This window comes from Saccoglossus kowalevskii, chromosome 3 (genome assembly GCF_978046115.1).
Source record: "Saccoglossus kowalevskii chromosome 3, keSacKowa6.1, whole genome shotgun sequence".
Taxonomy (NCBI): Eukaryota; Metazoa; Hemichordata; class Enteropneusta; family Harrimaniidae; genus Saccoglossus; species Saccoglossus kowalevskii.
Window position 1 is genome coordinate 32,835,544 of NC_140643.1, and position 23,030 is coordinate 32,858,573.

General features: G+C 36.0%; 1 protein-coding gene across 1 annotated transcript in view; it reads right to left on the reverse strand.

Moving 5' to 3' along the window:
• Position 1: 1 nt before the first annotated feature.
• Positions 2-23,030, reverse strand: part of LOC100371442 (histidine ammonia-lyase) — a 39,261-nt gene continuing 16,232 nt past the window's right edge. The window contains exons 8-20 of the mRNA XM_006825925.3: positions 20,457-20,596; positions 19,003-19,050; positions 16,540-16,591; positions 14,942-15,037; positions 14,126-14,280; positions 12,091-12,171; positions 11,104-11,169; positions 9,207-9,285; positions 8,854-8,940; positions 5,655-5,789; positions 2,632-2,740; positions 2,426-2,495; positions 2-2,286 (exon numbers count right to left, since the gene is read on the reverse strand). Of these exons, the coding sequence (XP_006825988.2) occupies positions 2,146-2,286; positions 2,426-2,495; positions 2,632-2,740; positions 5,655-5,789; positions 8,854-8,940; positions 9,207-9,285; positions 11,104-11,169; positions 12,091-12,171; positions 14,126-14,280; positions 14,942-15,037; positions 16,540-16,591; positions 19,003-19,050; positions 20,457-20,596 (1,259 nt within the window). The 3' untranslated portion in view covers positions 2-2,145. The remainder of the gene's footprint in view (positions 2,287-2,425; positions 2,496-2,631; positions 2,741-5,654; positions 5,790-8,853; positions 8,941-9,206; positions 9,286-11,103; positions 11,170-12,090; positions 12,172-14,125; positions 14,281-14,941; positions 15,038-16,539; positions 16,592-19,002; positions 19,051-20,456; positions 20,597-23,030) is intronic.

Genomic DNA, 23,030 nt, shown 5'->3' on the forward strand with positions numbered 1-23,030 from the left:
CTTTTTAATTTTTATATATTTATTGGATTCATAGCAGTAAATGTTACATGAGTCAATAATACGTACATGTATAATGTTTTGTTACATAAAATTGTCACAATGAGTGAGCATAAAATAAATGCAAAAATGTCCTTGGCATATTTATATATTCCAATAGCACAGTTTTTGTTCAGCCTGACATGGTCGCGCCCTCTGCGGTGCTCCAAACTTAACACGTGCCTGAAAGAACGATGTAGTTTTTCACTTCCCTAACGATTTTTTTTTGTCTGTATCAATCAATACTGCAGGAACGTCAGGGATGTGCAGTCATGACTTCTGTCACTATCTAATTAATACCAGTACCGCCCCTTTAATATTGTAAAACAAGCGAACAGTTCTAGTAGATATTTGGCATTATATCCATTAAAGATACTAAACAGTTATTGAACAACAAGTTAAATGGCGCCCTCTATTGATAACATCTACCAAAATATCAAAGAAAAAGCGAGAAAAGGTAAAAAAAATACATCATGAGATTCAAATTACTCTATCTTCCACCTGCAAGGCAAAGGTCTCGTATACTGCACTATGAAGTTTCTCAATAGACACTACCATGCACTTGAAAAAAATCTTTCAAAAATCACCAAAAATACAATTTACAAATCAATTCCAAAATGTATACAAGTCAACTATACCTACATATTAACCATATATACATGTTTGATAGCAATTGGCTGAATATTATTGGAGTTATTGTGCCAATAAGTTTATGACAACGCAGGACAGACATTTTGCCACTACTATGACCTCCAATGATTTCATTACAGGCAAGCCAAAAAGTTATGACACTTAACAAGTCATTGAGAATGTCATAGCTCACTCTCTTCTTGTACATGATAAATGAAATGTCAGCATTTATAATTCTCCTTTTTGATCAAGTACATGTATCAGTTCTACCCTGAACTAATAACTTAGACTGCCAGATAATTTAACATGTGTGAATTTCGAATGTTTATGTTGGCATAAAACATAATCACAATTCCAATTATAGTGCATTGTGGGATAGTTAAATCAGATTGCGAGTGGTGTGGGTGTAGTTATGTTTGATTCGGTCATAACTATCACACAATACACTACGATTTGGAATTGCAATATGGTCTATGGCTGCAAGTCAACAATCTTTAATTGGTTTTAAACATAATTAACTTAATCAATTAAAACAGAATTCTCTGTGAACCAAGTTTGAACGTAATTGGACAGTGTGAATTTGCAATATACCTCTCGGTAAGCAGAATTGTGCAAAAAAAAAAAAGGTTTGGACGTAATTGGACAGTGTGAATTTGCAATATACCCTTGGTAAGCAGAATTGTGCAAAAAAAAGGTTTGGATGTAATTGGACAGTGTGAATTTGCAATATACCCCCGGTAAACAGAATTGTACAAAAAAAAAGACAAAAATTGCTGATCTTCGGGTCAGCCATATTGCAAAGAATCTCAACAAAAATCAACTTGCATCTTCATGAAATGATATACTGCTTTGTACCAAATCTGAATAAACTTGGCAAGTTGTAATCAAAAAAACTTGTAAAAATGGATGTGCCTCAGTAAGCAAATATGTTACCATATTCTAAATTTGAGCAGAATCGACCAGCACAGCTTGGAGATAATGCTCTACACATATAAAATGTTAACTTTTTTAAGGCTATTTTTAGGTCAAATATGGCCACCAGTCGACCATTTTATTATTGGAACAGGAAAAAAATCTGGGGTATACATATACCATATGTATCAAGTTTGGGGGAAATCAATCCATGAACTTCTGAGTTAATGTGACGGATGAACAGAACCCAATCCATCCCCAGACTAAAACATTAATTATGCATGATTAGTACAATGGTGCTACCAAAAAATATTAAGTAATTTCAAAATGATTAACCACAACGATTAGTTGTGGTACTGCACAGTTCCCTTAGCACAGGCTAAGAGGTCTAAAACGTTCACAGTATATACCAATATAACAGTAAATTCTGCTGCTATGCATATAAGTGCTCAGTCACAGCTAGATTTTTTCGAACACTTTGTTAGTCTGTACTAATTGTCAGAAAACGCACTGTATTACAACAGTTTGCACAAGCATAAGCATGGTGTAAATATTGGCAAATTGTTTTCACTCTATGGATGATTCAGAATCCATCTTCATCCTTTTTGAACGTGGATAGAATGTGGTGGTTGTTGGTGATGGTACTCTGGTTTCATGGATGGTTTCATCATGATAATTTAGTGTGTATGGTTTCACGATTTCCCACACCTGGTTATAATACAAGAAAAATATGGTTAGTATCTGGCTAGTGAGCAAAGTTAAACTATAGTGCTCCTGTGTGAGGAGAATTGTGATAATCAATATGGCGAGTATACGTTGTGTAAGGCATAGATGAGAGATCACTCACTTTTTCCTCTCGAAGTAATTTTGTTACTGCTTCAATATCAGGAGCCATGTACCTATCTTTGTCCCAGGATCTGCAGATAGATAATCAGTGTTTTATTTTTCAAAATATCCACCAAGAAGATAAAACAGAACATGGCACTATTGAATAACAATTAGTATTTTTTAACCATGATCCAGTCTATAAACAAATTAATGCAATGTACTTACTTTACAACTGAACGCACCAGCTGATGTACTGCTTCTAAAGGCTTAGTTGTTTTTAGGGGCCTTAGAAATTCTATACCTTGGCAAGCAGCCAGTAATTCAATGCCAACAACTGTTTGATAAACAAAAACAAGGAAAAAGTATATAATCAATAAAATTCAGTTCTAGTAGTTTTCAACTATGCAACTGTCATGCACAAGTACTTGTTCTGACCAACAGTTTGCATATCACTGATTCAATCACAGATGTGAACTCTCATATACGTTATCTTGCAAGAGTATATAGAATTCATATTCTACATGAGTACTACCGTTAGTTCTGGCTAATATAGCACTGACTCAATCACAGATGCCACCACGGTTGCATACCTCTATCTCCACTACACGCCATCACGGTTGCATACCTCTATCTCCACCACACACCACCACGGTTCCACACCTCTATCTCCACCACATGCCACCACGGTTGCATACCTTTATCTCCACCACACACCACCACTGTTGCATACCTCTATTTCCACCACTTGCCACCATGGTTGCATACCTCTATTTCCACCACACACCACCACGGCTGCATACCTTTATCTCCACCACACGCCACCACAGTTGCATACCTCTATCTCCACCACACACCACCACGGTTGCATACCTTTATCTCCACCACACACCACCACGGTTGCATACCTCTATTTCCACCACACACCACCACGGTTGCATACCTCTATCTCCACCACGGTTGCATACCTCTATTTCCACCACACACCACCACGGTTGCATACCTCTATTTCCACCACATGCCACCACGGTTGCATACCTCTATTTCCACCACATGCCACCACGGTTGCATACCTCTATTTCCACCACACACCACTACGGTTGCATACCTTTATCTCCACCACATCCCACCACGTTTGCATACCTCTATTCCCACCACACACCACCACGGTTGCATACCTCTATTTCCACCACACGCCACCACGGTTGCATACCTCTATTTCCACCACATGCCACCATGGTTGCATACCTTTATCTCCACCACACACCACCACTGTTGCATACCTCTATTTCCACCACTTGCCACCATGGTTGCATACCTCTATTTCCACCACACACCACCACGGTTGCATACCTTTATCTCCACCACACGCCACCACAGTTGCATACCTCTATCTCCACCACACACCACCACGGTTGCATACCTTTATCTCCACCACACGCCACCACGATTGCATACCTCTATTTCCACCACACGCCACCACGGTTGCATACCTTTATTTCCACCACACCCCACCACGGTTGCATACCTCTATTTCCACCACATGCCACCACGCTTACATACCTCTATCTCCACCACGGTTGCACACCTTTATCTCCACCACACGCCACCACGGTTACATACCTCTATTTCCACCACACACCACCACGGTTGCATACCTTTATCTCCACCACATCCCACCACGTTTGCATACCTCTATCTCCACCACACACCACCACGGTTCCACACCTCTATTTCCACCACATGCCACCACGGTTGCATACCTCTATTTCCACCACATGCCACCATGGTTGCATACCTCTATCTCCACCACATACCACCACGGTTGCATACCTCTATTCCCACCACACGCCACCACGGTTGCACACCTTTATCTCCACCACACGCCACCACGGTTACATACCTCCATTTCCACCACACACCACCACGGTTGCATACCTTTATCTCCACCACATCCCACCACGTTTGCATACCTCTATTTCCACCACACACCACCATGGTTGCATACCTCTATTTCCACCACATGCCACCACGATTGCATACCTCTATTTCCACCACACGCCACCACGGTTGCGTACCTCTATTCCCACCACATGCCACCACGATTGCATACCTCTATTTCCACCACATGCCACCACGCTTACGTACCTCTATCTTCACCACGGTTGCATACCTCTATTTCCACCACACACCACCACGGTTGCATACCTCTATTTCCACCACATGCCACCACGGTTGCATACCTCTATTTCCACCACACACCACCACGGTTGCACACCTTTATCTCCACCACACCCCACCATGGTTGCATACCTCTATTCCCACCACATGCCACCACGGTTGCATACCTCTATTTCCACCACACGCCACCACGGTTGCACACCTCTATTTCCACCACATCCCACTACAGTTGCATACCTCTATTTCCACCACATCCCACCACGGTTGCATACCTCTATTTCCACCACATGCCACCACGGTTGCATACCTCTATCTCCACCACATGCCACCACAGTTGCATACCTCTATTCCCACCACATGCCACCACGGTTACATACCTCTATTTCCACCACATCCCACTACAGTTGCATACCTCTATTCCCACCACATCCCACCACAGTTGCATACCTCTATTCCCACCACGGTTGCATACCTCTATCTCCACCACATCCCACCACGGTTGCATACCTCTATTTCCACCACATCCCACTACAGTTGCATACCTCTATTTCCACCACATGCCACCACGGTTACATACCTCTATCTCCACCACATCCCACCACGGTTGCATACCTATATCTCCACCATACACCACCACAGTTACATACCTCTATTTCCACCACATCCCACCACGTTTGCATACCTCTATTTCCACTACATGCCACCACGGTTGCATACCTCTCTTTCCACCACACGCCACCACGGTTACATACCTCTATCTCCACCACATCCCAGCATGGTTGCATACCTCTATCTCCACGGTTGCATACCTCTATCTTCACCACATCCCACCACGGTTGCATACCTCTATTTCCACCACATGCCACCACGGTTGCATACCTCTATTTCCACCACACGCCACCACGGTTACATACCTCTATCTCCACCACATCCCACCACGGTTGCATACCTCTATTTCCACCACACGCCACCACGGTTTCATACCTCTATCTCCACCACACGCCACCACAGTTGCATACCCTTATCTCCATCACATGCCACCACAGTTGCCGCCACAGAACCAATCTTACCATGTTCAACATGTTCTACCACAGTGAGAGCTTTTCTCGCAGCAAATCCACCCATGGATACATGATCCTCTGTACCTCCACTGGTTGACAATGAATCAACTGATGATGGATGTGTCAACACTTTATTCTCAGACACTGTCAAATGAGAAACATGTGATAATAAATTAAAATCAAACGTCTTTTGTGTATGTTGTTACAATAACAAGTTGTGTACAAACATACAGAATGGCCCAACTAGTTTAATAATATTAAATCATATCAGATGATTCCCTTTACTTATTTTCCATATGCTATAAATTTTTTGCTATTGTTCACAGAAATTGCATAAAAGGACTATGGTCTCTACTTTTCACATAAAATATCCATGAAAATAGTCATTTTTGAGCCATTCACCAATGGTTCCTATAGTAAAATTATTTTATTTCAATACCTCATATTTTAATTTGACAACATGTGAATGTGAAGTTAAGCTCCTATTGTGAATACTATAGTGGCTCATTTCAGCCTGTGTAAGCAAAATCTCCAAAATCATAGTTTTTGCAATAATTGTTGTTTTATAAACAACATTTACAACAGTCAGTGAAGGAGCAATGGCATCAGAGGTTAGGAGATTTTGCTGACACAGGCTGAAATGAGCCAATATACACGGTCATTGCTCCAATACTACCCCATGTAGACATGTAACAAAATCTTCAAAGTTTTTGAGATTTTGCTTACATGGGCTGAAACAAGATTCCAATTAGCTACTTAAGGTAGCAGAATAGTTTTTTGGGCACTTTTCACATTTTTTTTTGAAAATCACACGAATAGCTCCCTAAGGCATGCTACATACATTGGTGTTTTTATTTTATTGAAAAAAAAATATCTTGTACAAGTAAACTGATTTTTTTCTTGTGTGCAAACAAATGGCCAAGTTTTTGTTTATCCAGTGTACACCAAACTAGTGCATCTCATTAATATGCATGATTTACAAACATAACTGAACTGAGGGTAAATAGTTTTAAGTTGAGCCACTTTCTTTATTTGCTATTTACAAACAACTGATAAGATATCTGTTTGTAGTTTACACACAGCTGATAAGATGTGTGCACTGCTGCCTTTCTAGACAGGAAGTACAGCAAAGACAAAACAATCGCTTTTGAACAACAAATTTTGAATAAACAAAAAAGTACATGAATGTATAACTTCAATGTAATTATATGTTAACAGAATAAAAACTTACAATAAATTTCTGTAATATTTTTTCTTGGCTTTGTCATTGAAAGGTGTCTGACCACGGGGTTACTTTCCTAGTCCAGAAGTAATGCAGTTACATTGGGAGGGGGCTCCCTTTTACAAAATATGGTTGCAAACAATAAAATACGGTCATCTGTGGTGGCTATGCATTGCATGAAAATCTGGTAACAGGCCCCAAACTACATTGTACATGTAAAGGTTGATCAATGATAAGAATATGCTTGGACCTGGTTTATATAATCCATTTTTCAGAGGAGTTTTCACCAAGTAGGCATACTTGCATGCTTAGGTTTTTCTAAATTCGTAAATTATGTTACATGTAATAAATCTGTCTGATAAATACTTGGTTGTTTTATCTAATGTGCTCATGCGAACAAAATGCACGGCAACGAAATAGTAGCGTCCCCCCCCACGGGGGGGGGGGGGACGTCTTGACATCGGATAGTGGGCCAGTGTTTCACGCAAGGCAAGGGTTGACTTTTTCGTACGACTTCGGTAAAAAATAAAAGTATCATCTAAAATCTAGGTAGTTTTTATAGATGATAACAGTGAGTCAGGTTACAATTAAATTTTGAAGAGATTCATCTACAAGTATAAGACCGGAGGTTACTGCGACTGTAAAACTCTGTTTTGCGGGATTTGAATGTCACGGCCGATCGTTTGAAGAAAAAGAGATTTGTCAATTTTGCAAAGTAGGCAATATCTCAATAGTGGAGCGCAGGCGTCACGGTCTAGGCAGTCAGTTTGAATTTCTTTGCACGCAAGGAGATTGTATTCGATCGCAACTGAGCCAGCCTAGCTTCCCGTCATCCCGAAGAAAGGGGCAGTTTTCGAAATAAATAGAAAGGCTGCCATTGGAATGCGAGCGACTGGAAAGGGACGGCGCGCTCTGGTGAAACTGTCAAGCTATTAGGGGTTACCTCAACCAGTAACGGGTACACCCTTTGGCCAGTATGTACGAGCTGCCTCCAGGAGACTTCGAAACTCATGGCATCATGCTTGAACTAATAAGTTTACAAACACAACGGCCCAAAAATAAATACACTGTATTTGCAAACACTTCAACTGCCAGGTGTAGTGTCTGTATTGTTTGTTACTCGCAAACAGAACCGCCCACTTTGCATAATCCAAGCTTTAATGAATGATGTCACCGTTCGTTATCAGCACAGACCATCACAAAACTCCATAGCGTGAAAGAAAACGGCCAAAAAACAAAGTTTTTCACAGATATAAATGTCGGTTCATGATTTTTCCCGAAAACAACTTTCAAAGCATTTCATTTACAATTAGCCCATGTAAATTTTGCTCCTAAAACGGGAGTTAACGTTGATTGAAGTTTGAAATCATAAAAGTGCCGATTTCTCGGTGTTCGGTTTTTGGCAATTACCGTTGACCTAATTTTAAATGGCGTTTCAGTGAATAGCGCTACGATGTCGCCGTTTAACTTTTCTTACTCTTGGATATGTTGGCTTCATATCCGTATTTGCATATTTGCAAAATTCTATTGCGTTTTTTCACAAACCTCGTGCAAACCACCGGTATACTCTAACTTTAACACCAAAAAACGTGCTTGAAATTTGTGATTTTCGGAAAGAAAAAAAAAACTTAATGCAAAAAATAGAAATACGGATTTAAACTTCTAGACCTTTGCTTCAAAACAGTGTAAAGTTTTTGATCGCATGAATGACTGTAGAGATGACAATTAAAATTTTATTCACGTTAGTTAAATTATCAGCCCCGCTGATTTTCAGAATCACATGACGCTAAAACAAACACAATGTTCACAAAATATTAATAGTAGGAAAATACAAGTCAAGAGCTTTCTAAACATATATAGATTGTATGGTTTCTTGTAAAATTTATTCCGATTATAGGTGTTTACATTTTTCATGCAAAAAAACTATCCTGCTACCTTAATATGCACAGGTATGACATTAAAGAAATAAACAGAGTACTTATTTACCAAGAGCTGCTGCTGTACAGTGTGCCAACATAAATCCAGAATTAAAACCACCATCATTGACCAGGAATGCGGGTAGACCACTGTATGCTATATTTAACAAACCAATATTGAAATTAGTATAATTATATAATAATTAATTGTAGATTATCTGTGAAATTTGTTCAGGGCTTGTCACAAAGGGTAGGTCTGAAGAAAATTTCCATGCACACAACTGAATCATACCTTAAGTTTGCCTTAACAGACAAAAGTACATATATACTATATTAGACAACATATAGTTTTGGCAGTTGAGTTTAAAAAGTTAACGTTGTTGCTGCATGACATTGAACATCGTATGTCTCTCGTTCATATACCTGGATTACATAGTCTTTCAATTCTTCTTTCACTGATGCTAGCTATTTCATGGATACCAATTGCTAAATAGTCAAGTGCCTGTAAAATATGGATTAAAAATGTTACCACTATGAAATACTGAAATAGAATGGGATAGAATATATGGTATATATTTTTTTTTGCTGAAATCATTATCTTGGTTCTGTTGCATGTACTATAAAGTCTTCTATTAATTAATCTATTATCTTCTATTATCAACTGATTTCTTCTAAAACGTATGAATTTCCTTTAAATAGCATCAGACTGATTTTAGAAAATCTGTTGATGTTTGAAAAGTTACTGATATTTAATTCTGATTGGCACATGAAAGAATATGTATTTGATTGGGGAGGAAAAACTCATTTTTCAGCTCAATACTTGAAACAAAAATTGGCCAAATTATGGTTAAATTATTTTCTCTGCCAAATTAATGCATGCACTTATGTTTCAGTAATTCAACTACACAGAAAAAAATAACCGTATTCAAATTGTTTTGATAAATTCTCTTGATGCTTTTTTGACAAGTCTTTTTTTTCCATTTTTACTGTTTAAACTTGCGTCCATTGACATATATTTAATACTACACATATTGTGTCGACCACCCAATAAAACCATCTCTTAAAAATTCAAACTCCCAAACAATATAATTTTAGTTTCTCTCCAATAATTATGATTTATATGTGATCCAATTAATGAAAGGTTCGTTTGTTTTGCTGATGAGTAAATTTCATACAAATTCAAGTTTCATAGAAATCCCTTATGAAAATAAAAATGAATCACATTACAGTGTCTAGACTGATTGAACATGTGATCACGTACAGACAGATACAAAGCATCATTTATTTTGTGTAAATTAAAAAATTACTACAATTGGAATTTAATCTTCTCACCCGATTAAACCTAATTATCAGATACAAATTTTAAAATAGTTATTTGTTATAATCAGGAGTTCACAGGGCACTTTTCATAACTACAAAACAACAACAAATTCACAAATTGAAAGGCACTAGAGAGTTCTACTTATATACTTAGTATGACTAATTATTGGGCTGTTTGCCAGTTTAGTCTGAGCAGTTATGTAGGGCAGTTCAAGTAAGGGTCAAAATGGAAAAGGGCAAGGCTCCTAAGCAAACATGAATAGTACGAGGTCAAACTCATCACCCTTATTATTCAGTGTTTGAAATATAAGTTTAGTTTCTAGAATTCACTCAACCATTATTGTGATCACTTAGATTTACAAATCAAACTTAGCATACACATGTAATTACATTGCAGTCAAAGTATCAAGAAAATCCCTTATAAAATCAATGTTTCCACTTTTATTTATTTATCATGATTGGTGTTTTGATCAAAGTTATAATTACTGCATGAATACTTTTAGATTAATCTCAGTGACTTCATAATATTAGAATATTAAAATTCCTAATGTCATACTTTCATAGTAATAATGCTATAGAAAATGAAAGATTATTATAAATACCAGGTGTACAACATTCAATTAATCTTGTCACACAGCAAGGTATTGCAGCAAAAACAAGTACACAGTTAGTATTTTTAAATGAATGAGCCAAAATAAAGCAGTCTGTAGGCATACATGTAGACCACACAGAATCAAAGTAACTCTGAGATAATGTAGCCAACCATTATTTTTAAAACAGTTGGGGTTGATTACTCTAAATGCAAAAAGTTACACTAGCCGTGTTGATAAACATGTGTTGCCCCTTTTGACAACAGATCCTTATTGATACAATATTGTACCAGCTGTACTTTTGATAAGCTTCCAATAACAGTAAATAACCAAACAAAACAAACGTTGCACACTGCTCATGTATAATGAAAAGCAGCAATTCATGAATTCAATGATAAATGATGTCTTACTTTTGCGGGATATTCTCCATGGAAGTTGCCACCAGATATAATTTCATGACGTTCAGGAAATACCATCTATACACAACTGTTAAGGTACTTGGCTACCACACAAACTTATCCCCAGATTCCCTTCACTTTTACCATATGGTTTTTATTTTATGCTGTTACTCACAAAATCCAGATAAAAAGGTTAGCAGGTCACCAAACTGTTTTTGCACACAAACAAAGCATCAAACACCCATGAAAATAGCGATGTTTGAGTCATTTACTATTGGTTCCTATGATAAGAAGATGATGTCAAATTTTGTTGAACACATATGGTGAACAAAAATCGTAAAAAAAAAATTGTATCCAATGAGACTTTAACATGAATACCTGAATAAAATGAAAATAGATTCAAAAAGTCCCACTATTGCACTTTTTCAAAATATTTTGTTTTTAAAAAAACAAAAATTTATGACTTGTGTCTATCTAAATCAACTATGATGTCACACTTTTAAAAAAAAAATATTTTCTAGCATGGCTGTTGAGATTTTGGAATTTCAACTAATCATATATGTGAATATGTGTAAGCTTACTTTATTTATAGTCAATTTGTTGCAAATTTATTATTGTCTGCACTTTGATTCCATATATTATGACATAACCAGGTAAAATAACATATAGAATGCTTATTAGTCAATTAGGACAGCTATGGTACAAACAACATGCATGTAACAAGTTGCAATCCATTTAAAAGTATTAGGATACAAACCACACAACATGCAGTATGCAAATTACCTGATTAATATGCGCAGATATAGAAAATTCACGAAGAATGTTAATCAAACTCATTATCATGCCAAGCTTGTGACATATAGCATATCTGAGAAAAATATAAAATGAATCATCCTTTATAAAAGATGCTAGCAGGCAAGGAAAAGATCTCAAATGTCAAGAATATATTCATTACATGATGGCACTAATAAGTAATGCATGGCATAAAAAAAAGGATACAGGATTGTCTGTTGCACTGTTCATTTCAGTTGAGATGATTCCCCTTACAAAATCTATTGTATCATGTACAATCCCATGCACCTGTCAATAACAACAATTATCAAGATTCAAATATGAGATGTCGATGCTATTGGTCAAAAGCAGTCACATGATCATTTGATAAATATTGATATTGGCCTCTCCGAGCATATTTCTTGCCTCTGACATAATTTTGTGTGTTACTGTCCTTGGATGTTATAACATCCACAACACTTGGATTGTTGCAGATGACAGTTTCTAATGCGTTTCTCCACTGGGGCTAATTTTGATTTCAACTTGAAAAGTTAGCATTTCGGCTCACAGTTATACCTGGCTTACTATCTCTTTCTCTTCTGGGCTAATAAAACAGTTAATGTCCCTTGCATCAGTAAAGAATTATCATCCATAAGTGGCTTTGGTTTCGACCAATAATAGCCATTGGGAATGATTATCCTTGATATCTGCCTATAACTGTATAATATTAATGTCATATATATTGGCTAAGCTTGTTGTACATAGATGCAAATGAATATAGGAACCATTAATGCTGTAGGGTGTACTGGGAGGGGTGGAGGATTTCATGTTTGTAATGACTGGTTGTAATGTGGTATCTCGTTGTTTTCAAGATGCAGTCTGATATTTGTTGCTTTCTTGGTTGTTCAATTGTGGCTAAAATTTGTGTGGTGGGTGGAAGATGTGTTTATTGTTTGTTGAGTCATTGTTTAGACACCCTGCAGCTTGAAATGGTATGGTCCAAATCCAAATTCGATTATGGTGGTGTTGAATATCTGTGCGATATGGCAGTGTCATCTAAAAACCACGCATCAAAATGATTTCTGTTTATTTATTTACTGTTGTAGATCCTGAGAACTAGCCATTGAATATGATGTCGGGAATAAATGGTTTTCTGAACAAGCTTTATTAATTATTGCTGGCATTATTCCAGTATGAATTGGGAGCAAACTGTGACACCAAATCTACTCGTTGTATTGTTATGCTTCTAAAATATTTTTTTTTTTAAATAAAATAAATTAAATAGAAATATTATGTGTATTTTTGTATGTGGAAATATGGCTGGCCCACTCAAAAATATAAAGAAGTGTGGTCTGCAGTTTGTTTTTTTTTAAATTTTTTTATTTGTAAAAAAAAATGGTATTTTACAGAGTGTAAACAATAAAACACTCACAGTGCAAGGCTAGTTCACCAACATGTCTATTCTCTTGCTTGAGTGTGAGAGTACATGGTTTAGTGACTACCTCTTATATTTTTTAATTTTAGAATTTCTTTTATTTGGGAAGGTTCTTCTATAAAAATAGAACAGATATATATATATATACATACTTGGACAGAGAAATTAAGACACAACTACATGAGTAAAGTTTATTCCACAGTACTGTTTCGTAAGGTACATGGAGTACCTCACTCATCAGGAGTTAAGACTTTATAAGTCTTAACTCCTGATGAGTGAGGTATATATATATATATACCAGTATACCTAAATATGTAAATATTATAATGTGCTGGTGGTTGGTACAGTACAGTACAGTACAGTACTTTAGAGTCAACTTTACTCATGTAGTAGTGTCTTAATTTCTCTGTCCTCGTATGTAAATCTGCTCTACAAACTCATCGTTTAGTATCGAACACTCTCACCTGGAATAATCGACTACCTTCCTCTATATATATATATATATATATGTGTATATATATATATATGTATGTATGTACCAGTATACATAAATATGTAAATATTTTAATGTGCTGGTGGTTGGTGGGAGTTGTGCGACTCATTACTTTTGATACAATATACATGTATAAGGTCTAACTATGTATTTCTGGTATAACTGCAATTGATTCTCTAAACATATCCCCTGGTATCATTTTTTTCTTTACGAAATCACAAATTCGGTATTGCATGAATTGTCTGTGGTAATATTGAGAAACAATTAAATATTCCGATAATCAGTATACTGGGGTAACTACTGTCAGAAAGATAGATGAAAACAATTAATCTTACTTGTGGACAGCATCTTAAAGTATATGAATCTTGTACACGGTCACAAAAACGGTGACTTTCAGCAATTTCAGAAGGATGATATTCTGAGTGAAGCAATGCCCTGAATCTTGCAGCAACATCTCTCTGTCCTTTGTGCGGTCGTGATGCATGGATATCTAAGGAAAAAATGACCCTATTATGTATGTATGTATGTATATTATGTATGTATGTGTAGTACATGCAAAAATCAACATTTCAACAATTTTTTTTTCATAAAAACTTGGTATTGGCATCTCTCATATAGGGTCACTGTGTATTTATTATCTGTACACAAGCCTGAGAGGTGGAAATAAGTGCTAATCAAGAGATAACCAAATTGGGATATGTTGAAATGAAATTTTTGGAATGAAAATGGCCACCAGTCAGTTCAAAAGTGAATGAAACATCAAACAAATGAACATGCACCTATGTAACATTACGTCTTATCCTTGTAACCACCTGAGTCAAATGACATGCATCAGTGACGTCAATACAATTTTGAAAATGACACAGTTTTCCTGAGGAACAGTTGATGACATGTTTAAATATTGTTATTGGAATGAAAAACAAATTGAGATGCATATGTATACCATATACTTGCCTTTGTACCAACACTGAATATGCATGTCCAAGAAATTACATTTCAAACCACATACTACGAGAACTAATAATTATATTTATTTATCTGAACAAAATTTTATTAATTCTCACCAGAAGTTCTCGTGTCACAGGTGAAACAGAAAGTTTGGTTGAAATATACACTAGGCTATGATATTTCAAAATTAACAGAAAACTCACCACTGTCAAATGCTCTTGTTGTACCTTTGAGTACCTCTAAAGTCAAAGCTGCCACGACATCAGCCTGTTTGGCAATGACTTCTGCTCTCTCCAAAGCTGAAAGAAACATAATATGTTCAATATATTCAACAACAAAGTACATGTTTTTAAAACAATGTCAATAGACATAGTTCCTGTTCAGTTTTTAGTGACTGTATCAATCATAAACTATGAAAGATGTAGATAGATTGCAGTCTAATTAAAAGAGAGCATGTTAAAAATATAGTATTATTTCCTTAGGCATCCAGGTTTTGTTCAAAGAGATACACAGGAATAAGATCTTCTCATATCACACAAAATTGTATAATCAAGAAACCACAGAAACCAATTGAACATTTCAAATAACAAAACATTATGAATATTGTGAAAATAAAACATGGCTATCAGTCAACCAGTTTGAATCATATAACAAAACAAACTCGTCTGCATCAGTAACCCATCATGTGTGTTTCATACAAAGTTTGAATAAAATTGGCCAAGGCATGCCATGGTGTTTAGGGGAACAAAAATCAACATACGAGTATTATCATTTAATTGTCTTTTTATCAAATTTCAACAAATTGGTCAAAGTATGTTTGAGAAATGGTTAAGCGACAGCAGCTGATTTTTATATTCAATAAAACTATGTCTTCAGTGTCAATTTGTAACAACCATTGCTGAAATGTGAACGCTGAAAACATAAGCATATATGCTCTATACCAAAATTGTGCATTATTAAAATGACTTGCAAGTGAAAGAAGATGGCCGCAGTGTTACATTCAGAGGACATCATCTATTGTAATCATATTTTGTCGAGCAAACCTCAAGGATTATGGTACAAGATGACAGCTTGTATTGTATTACATGACATGTATTAGAGGTCCCGGGCGAAATGTCAAATATGGTATCTTGAGAGGCTGAGACTCTCTCTGACCGTCTAACTGATCAATTTTATGGGTTTTATTTTCTCATATTAGTGTGTGTTATGCATCATAGTGTTCTATGGTCTACACAATGATGACTATATGACTCTTAGTTTTCATGTCGCATTTTATGTGATATTAGCCTTGTGTTGGGTTACTTTGCCGTGCACTTGAGTCTAAAACATTATTCCGGTAAGATTTGTCATCGTTGTGTGACTATATTTAAACAAAAAGAAAATAACACCAACTTGGACAAGGGTCAGTTGCTCTTAATAATAACTCAAGGTTATTACGAGAATATCTCACAAAGGAAGTTTGGCGATCGTCTTGACTGATGCAAACATGTAGAAGAGATTGATGCATTCTCCTACAGCATACTTTGCAATACATTCTAGTGATAACACTTTTATTATACATCTTCCAAGCTTGTAGTAATAATTTTATGAGATAACAAACCAAAATGAAACGAAAACGTTTTACGTCTGATGTTAACAAAAGAAAGTGTTCAAATAAGAAAAAACTTTTGAATATGCCTGTAACACTTTAGAACACATCCGTATGGCATTTTACTGCCAGATGAATTCCACTGTAATAATAAGGGATAGTATATAATTACCAAATTATTCAGGTTTCATGTAAAATAGAAAGATGTATTACCTAATGCTCCAATTGCCGTTATGAGTTGTGTACCATTTATAAGTGCTAATCCCTGCAAAAAACAGAAAATATAAGAAGATTGGCAGTTAGCTTTTTTTAAAGTGTAAATTGCAAGTGCACCTCCTGATGGTACAATATACCCCAGTAGTGCATGTTTTCACAGAAATCATAATGTATTTGTGTCAATATAACAGAGCTGTGTGACAACCATCTTATCATAATTTCCTTCAGTGAGTTTAATGTCTTATTCCAATGTCAACCAGGCCTGATTGTACACATTTAGCATCTGTCCAATGAATCTGTTTGAAGACAGTTTGCCTATGGCTTGCATATACCGGTACATATATCATAGTTATAATATTTATTTTTATTTACAATCCACACACATTTTACTCCATACATTATGGGCAGCATGTAAATCATTAAAAATAATAAAATTATAATAGTCTTTATTTAACAAACTTAAAGTGCCTGTGAAATGGCTGCTATTTTCACGCTTAAAATTGTCAATTGATACATAAATATTATTAATTTTTATGTTTCTAAGCATAAATAATTTTTTTTAACTGAAAAAATGTGTTTTAAACTCAGTCTACGGCAACTTTATTTTTGTGTATTTTAAAACGAGGCTCCTCATTAGCTTCTCATTTGCATACAGAAATTCCTCTTGTGACGTCAGAAGGGGAAGTCGTATGGCAGCTTGCATTGCCGATACGTGTAAATAAGGCAAATTTCTTGTGCAGTTTTCTCGTCTTTGACTATATTGTCACTTATGTACTTGTTTGTCGAGGAAGAATGGACCATAATGAACACATAGTATAAATTGTTGTTGCATGGGGTTGAGTTAGATGCGAAATATGTCCGTACGGGTGTAGCTGGTCAGCGTGATTGTCACCAACACTGGCGCACGTTTGTACACTGTTGCTGGACAAAATCGAATTTGACGTCGGAATTATCTCGTTATTTAGCAGGTTACTAGGCATGTCACTACACTGTTTTATTTCATCGATCGTCTGAGTAAAACTTTCAAAATTATAATAAAAGAGAACATATTTTGACATTCTAAACATTAGACTATAGTGATCACTATACAATAATTAAAAAAAAAACGACAAATCAAAGTTACTAAATAAATGACAGCCGCGTAGAAATAAATTGACATTTTGTTGAAATAGGTGAAGCGGCGTTTAATTGGATAACAAAAAATAATCGAGATCGACACACATACAGATAAATTCAGAGTGGATTCGAGTTAGCTTGATCCATGGCGTGATTGTCATAATTATAACATCGTATTAAAACTTTATTTGGTGGAAACACATTGACCAAGCCCGGATTCTTATTCCATAAATTATTACGCAGATCAAGCTGCAAGCATGTAGGTAAAAAAGAACAGAGGTGTGAATTCGACATTCAACACCAATCACCAAACAATTCAGAAACTTTTAGCCTTCAAAAATGAAAACAATTAACAGTGTGTAAGGGCTGTGTAATTTCCTGTTGTCCGACGCTTCGTTTTCATGTCATTGTCAAAATTATTACTACTCTTTACTTAACAGGGACTAAATGGTCTCTATAAAACGATAATTAGGATCGCAAAAAAGGTCAACTCATTTGAAACACTTGCCGTCTCTCTCTCTCTTCTGAAATCCGCCTCGGTGATCATGGGCTGGTCCATAATCTATTACTTCCAAAAGTGTTGCGCCAGGTTTATGTTGTCTGCGTTTCTCTTTAAACCTAGTTTTTTTTTTCATGGACGAGGACAGTTTTTCCAAAAAAAAGAAGCTGAGGTTAAGTGGCTTTCGTCCACTGATGTCGCACTTTCGGATCGATTAGAATCGTGTGAATACTTACACTATGACTATACGTTTCACTGCAACTGCCCATAACACAACATCTAAAAACTCTCTCTAAAAAAATAAATAAAATAGACAAAACAAAAAGGAAAAAAAAAAAACGCCGACCGAAAAATGTATATCGTTTAAAAGTATACTGAATGACCAGTGTTATTACGGCTCAGGGGTATGACTTCCTCTCACATTTTGGCATTTGGTGGCGCACTTTCGGCGAGAGTCGGAAATCCGGAAACAGTCGACCGTTTCAGAATAGGTGGGCGTGGCTACAACACGAGAAATATCCCAAATTTACTTGGATACGAGTAATCATTTTCAGCAAAAAAATCAATAACTGCCCATTTCAGTGGGACACAGATCTAAAATGGGAAACGTGAGGGTGGGCATTGCACAGGCACTTTAAGGCACAAGACTTTCAACAAGAGAACAAAGATTGTATGGATTTTCACATTATTTTTCATCAGGTAAACCATTTAAAATTAGGTCACCTCTGTATTTAAATTATTTTTAAAATCTAAGCGTAGCTATGCACAATCTTTCTTTTACAAAAGATCTTTACTCTATTGTGAATATTGGTTTAAAAAATAAATGCATTATATCATTGTCTTACCTCTTTTGGTCCAAGTTTGATTGGTTTCAAGTTGTTTGCTTCCAGAACCTATTCATTTTTAATTAAAAAGAAATATGATTTTCCAAATATTTCAAATGCAGAAATATATTACCTGTTAGAGTAAGTAAGAGCTACAGGTATATATAATGATACAACTAAGTAAAAATAATACATCACATCAGACAAAGCTTAGAAAGAACTCCCGTGTGATGAAAGTATTGGAGGCATGTAGTACAAATAAGGAATACTGTATTTACTATAATATTAGAAACACATCTTTAACACATATAAAGCAAAAATTGTGTTTATTACATGAAAAATCATTGAAATACGTCTTATTTTGACTATAGACTGTCTTTGTCATTTATATTTACATTAATCACACAAGGTTTTCAAGTGGCTATGGTATAACAATCATAAATATTTAATGATATCATATGATGACTTTATATTTCAGACATATATCTTGTCTGACAACAAAATAATAGTACCAGTTGCATGTCCCAGACCCTATCTACAACAGTACTTAAGATATTACAGTTGTGCATATTAATGGCGTCACATGACCATATACTAGTATAGTTATCTGATATATTAGTTGAATTACTTGTCTGATATGTTAATTATAGCACTGGTTGCATGTCACTATCTGCAGCAGTGCTGAGTACATCACAGTTATGCATATTAATGAGGTCACATGACCATATATAGTCATCTGATACATTAGTCAAATTACTTGTCTGATATGTTCATTATAGCACTGGTTGCATGTCACTATCTGCAGCAGTGCTTAATATATATATGGTCATCTAATATGTTAGTCGTATCTTTTGTCAAATAGCTCCATTATAACACTAGTTGCATGTCCTTATCTGCTACAGTGGTTGAGATATTACAGTTATGAATAATTAAAGAGGAAACATGAAATTAGTATTTATACAAAGTAGGTAATTAATATGCATTGATTTCAACGCTGAAGTAATCAGATCTGTAGATTATCAAAACGCACCTATGTATTTAACTTGTTTCATTAAAATTTGATGAGTGGTTAATTTATGCAATTTTAACTTAGGTAATTAGTAAGCACAAAATTTAACCCTAAATTGAACATTTATATGGCTTATCCCAGAGAATCTAGGTACCAAGTCATTGAAATCTGATGAGTGGTTGAGATATTGGTGGAAAAGTTAAATATTGGCTAATATGCAAATTAGATCATTAATATGTAAGCTTTCAACCAAACACGAATAAGATGTTAGCATTATTGCAGAGTTTCTATAAAGTTTCATTAAAGTGTGATAATTGGTTCTTGAGATATCAGTGGAGCACACACACACACACACACACACACACACACACACACACACACACACACGCACGCACGCACACACACATACACACACCCACACACACACACATACAAAAACAAAACTACTATTATACAAATTACTTACAATTTTAGCATCAGCCCATCCACTTTTGGGACTCCACATTCTACCTTCTCCCATCAATCCAAGGGCTAGATGTGCCAAGGGGGACAGATCACCACTTGCACCCACAGTACCCTTCTCTGGCACACATGGTAAACAAGACACTAAAAATAATACAAGATCAAAAAATGCTTAGAAATTAAGAACTCCTGTGTGTGTTGAGAGTATTTAAAATTAATTAAGTAGCTTGGCGACTAATATTGGTCTGCTTATTTGAGATGCACATGTAATCCACACTACTGAAGTTTATAATTGTCACAGAAAATAAATTTGAATTTACATTGTAGGTTTGATTTATTCCAGAGCACCTCTACCACAAGTTCAATTTAAATTTTTTGAGATATCAGAAATTGGCTGATAAAAATTAGATTATCAATATACATAGTTTTCAACATTCAATTAATCATGTCTGTGGATTACCCTTAGAGCATCAGTGTATCAAATTTCATAAAATGTGATGATTATGCATATTATGCAAATTAGGTAATTAGTTTGCTCAAATTTCAATCAAAAACTACTGTAAAAGAATTAATTATTCACTCGGTTTTAAAGTGCCTGTGCAATGCCCACCCACACGCTTCACATTTTAAATCTGTGCCCCACTGAAGTGGGCAATTATTGATTTTTTTTTGCTGAAAATGATTACCGGTACTCGTATCCAAGTAAATTTGAGATATTTCCCGTGCTGTAGCCACGCCCACCTATCCTGAAACTGTCGACTGTTTCCGGATTTCTGACTCTCGCCGAAAGTGCGCCACCAAATGCAAAAATATGAGAGGAAGCCATACCCCTGGGCCGTACTTTTATATCACTGTGTCATTCAACATACAACTGTACTTTTAACTGATATACATTTTTTAATCAGCGTTTCTTTTGTCTATTTCATTTTATTTTTGAGAGAGCGAATTTTTAGAAGTTGTTTTCACAACAAACTTTTATGATGGTTAAACGTTGTGTTGTGGGCGGTTGCAGTAATGCGTATAGTCATAGTGTAAGTATTTCCACGTTTCCAATCGATCCGAAGGTGCGAAATCGGTGGACGAAAGCCGTGAAAATAACGAGAAAAGGTTGGGGTGGACTTCCTCGTAACAGCGTCATATGCAGTGTCCACTTCACCTCAGATTCTTTTTTTTTTGAAAAACTGTCCTTGTCCATGACAAAACAACTAGGTTTTAACGAGAAACGCCGACAATACAAAACGTTTTCGAAAAAATAGATTCCGGATCAGCCCATGATCACTGAGATGGATTTCAGAAGGAAGAGAAGAAGGAAGACGAGTATTAGTTTCAAATGATTTGATTTTTTTGCGATCCTGATTATCGCTTTATAGAGACCACCCGTGTTATGTAAAAAGGTAGCAGTAATTTTGATAATGACACAAAAACGAAGGGTTGGACAAACAGGAAATTACGCAGCCCTCAGGCTGTTTTCATTTTCGCAGGCTAAAAGCGTCTGAATTGTTCGGTTATTGGTGTTGAATGTTGAATTCACACCTTTGTTGCCTTTACTTGCAGCTTGATCGGCGTAATAATTTACGGAATAAGAATCCGGGCTTGAGCTGTCAATGTATTTTTTTTAATATGATGTCATAATCATGAAAATCACGCTAAATCCACTCTGAATTTGTCTGTATGTGAGTCGCTCTCAATAATTTTTGTTATCAAATTAAACGCCGCCATTCACGCACTTGTCCCCCTGACCCGACGCGTTCACCCATTACAACGCGGCAGTCATTTATTCAGTAACTGTGTTTTGTCGTTTTTTTTAAATTATTTCTCTATTTTATAAATCAATAGTGTCTAGTAACCTGCTAAATAACAAGACGATTCAGCCGTCAAATTCGATTTTGTCCAATGCCGAAGTCCAGCGACAGTGTACAAACGTGCTCCGGTGACGGTGACGACCACGGTGACTAGCGACACCAGACCGGACATATTTCACATCTGACTCAACCCCATGCAACAAACTTGATACTATGTGTTCATTATGGTCCATTCTTCCTCGAAGAACAAGTACATATATGGCAATTTAGTCAAAGACGAGAAAACAGCACAAGAAATTTGCCTTATTTACACGTATCGGCAATGCAAGCTGCCCAGCGACTTCCCCTTTTGACGTCACAAGGGGAATTTCTGTATGCAAATGAGAAGCTAATGAGGAGCCTCGTTTTAAAATACACAAAAATAAAGTTTCCGACTGAGTTAAAAACACATTTTTTCACTTAAAAAATTATTTATGCTTAGAAACATAAACATTAATAATATTTATGTATCAATGGATAATTTTAGGCGTGAAAATAGCAGCCATTTCACAGGCACTTTAATTTTGCTTATTTCGCTGATTGGAAAATGCGCTAAATTAAAACCCAGTGAATATGTAAAATTGAGCATGAAACACATTATCTAAATGATAAAACAGCAAATTTAAAACCCACTGAATATGCCTGAAATGCTAAATCAGTGAAATTTAAACCCAGTGAAAATTAGTCATTTTACAGTAATCAGGTCTTTAGCATTTTCCCAGGTTATACCAAGTATT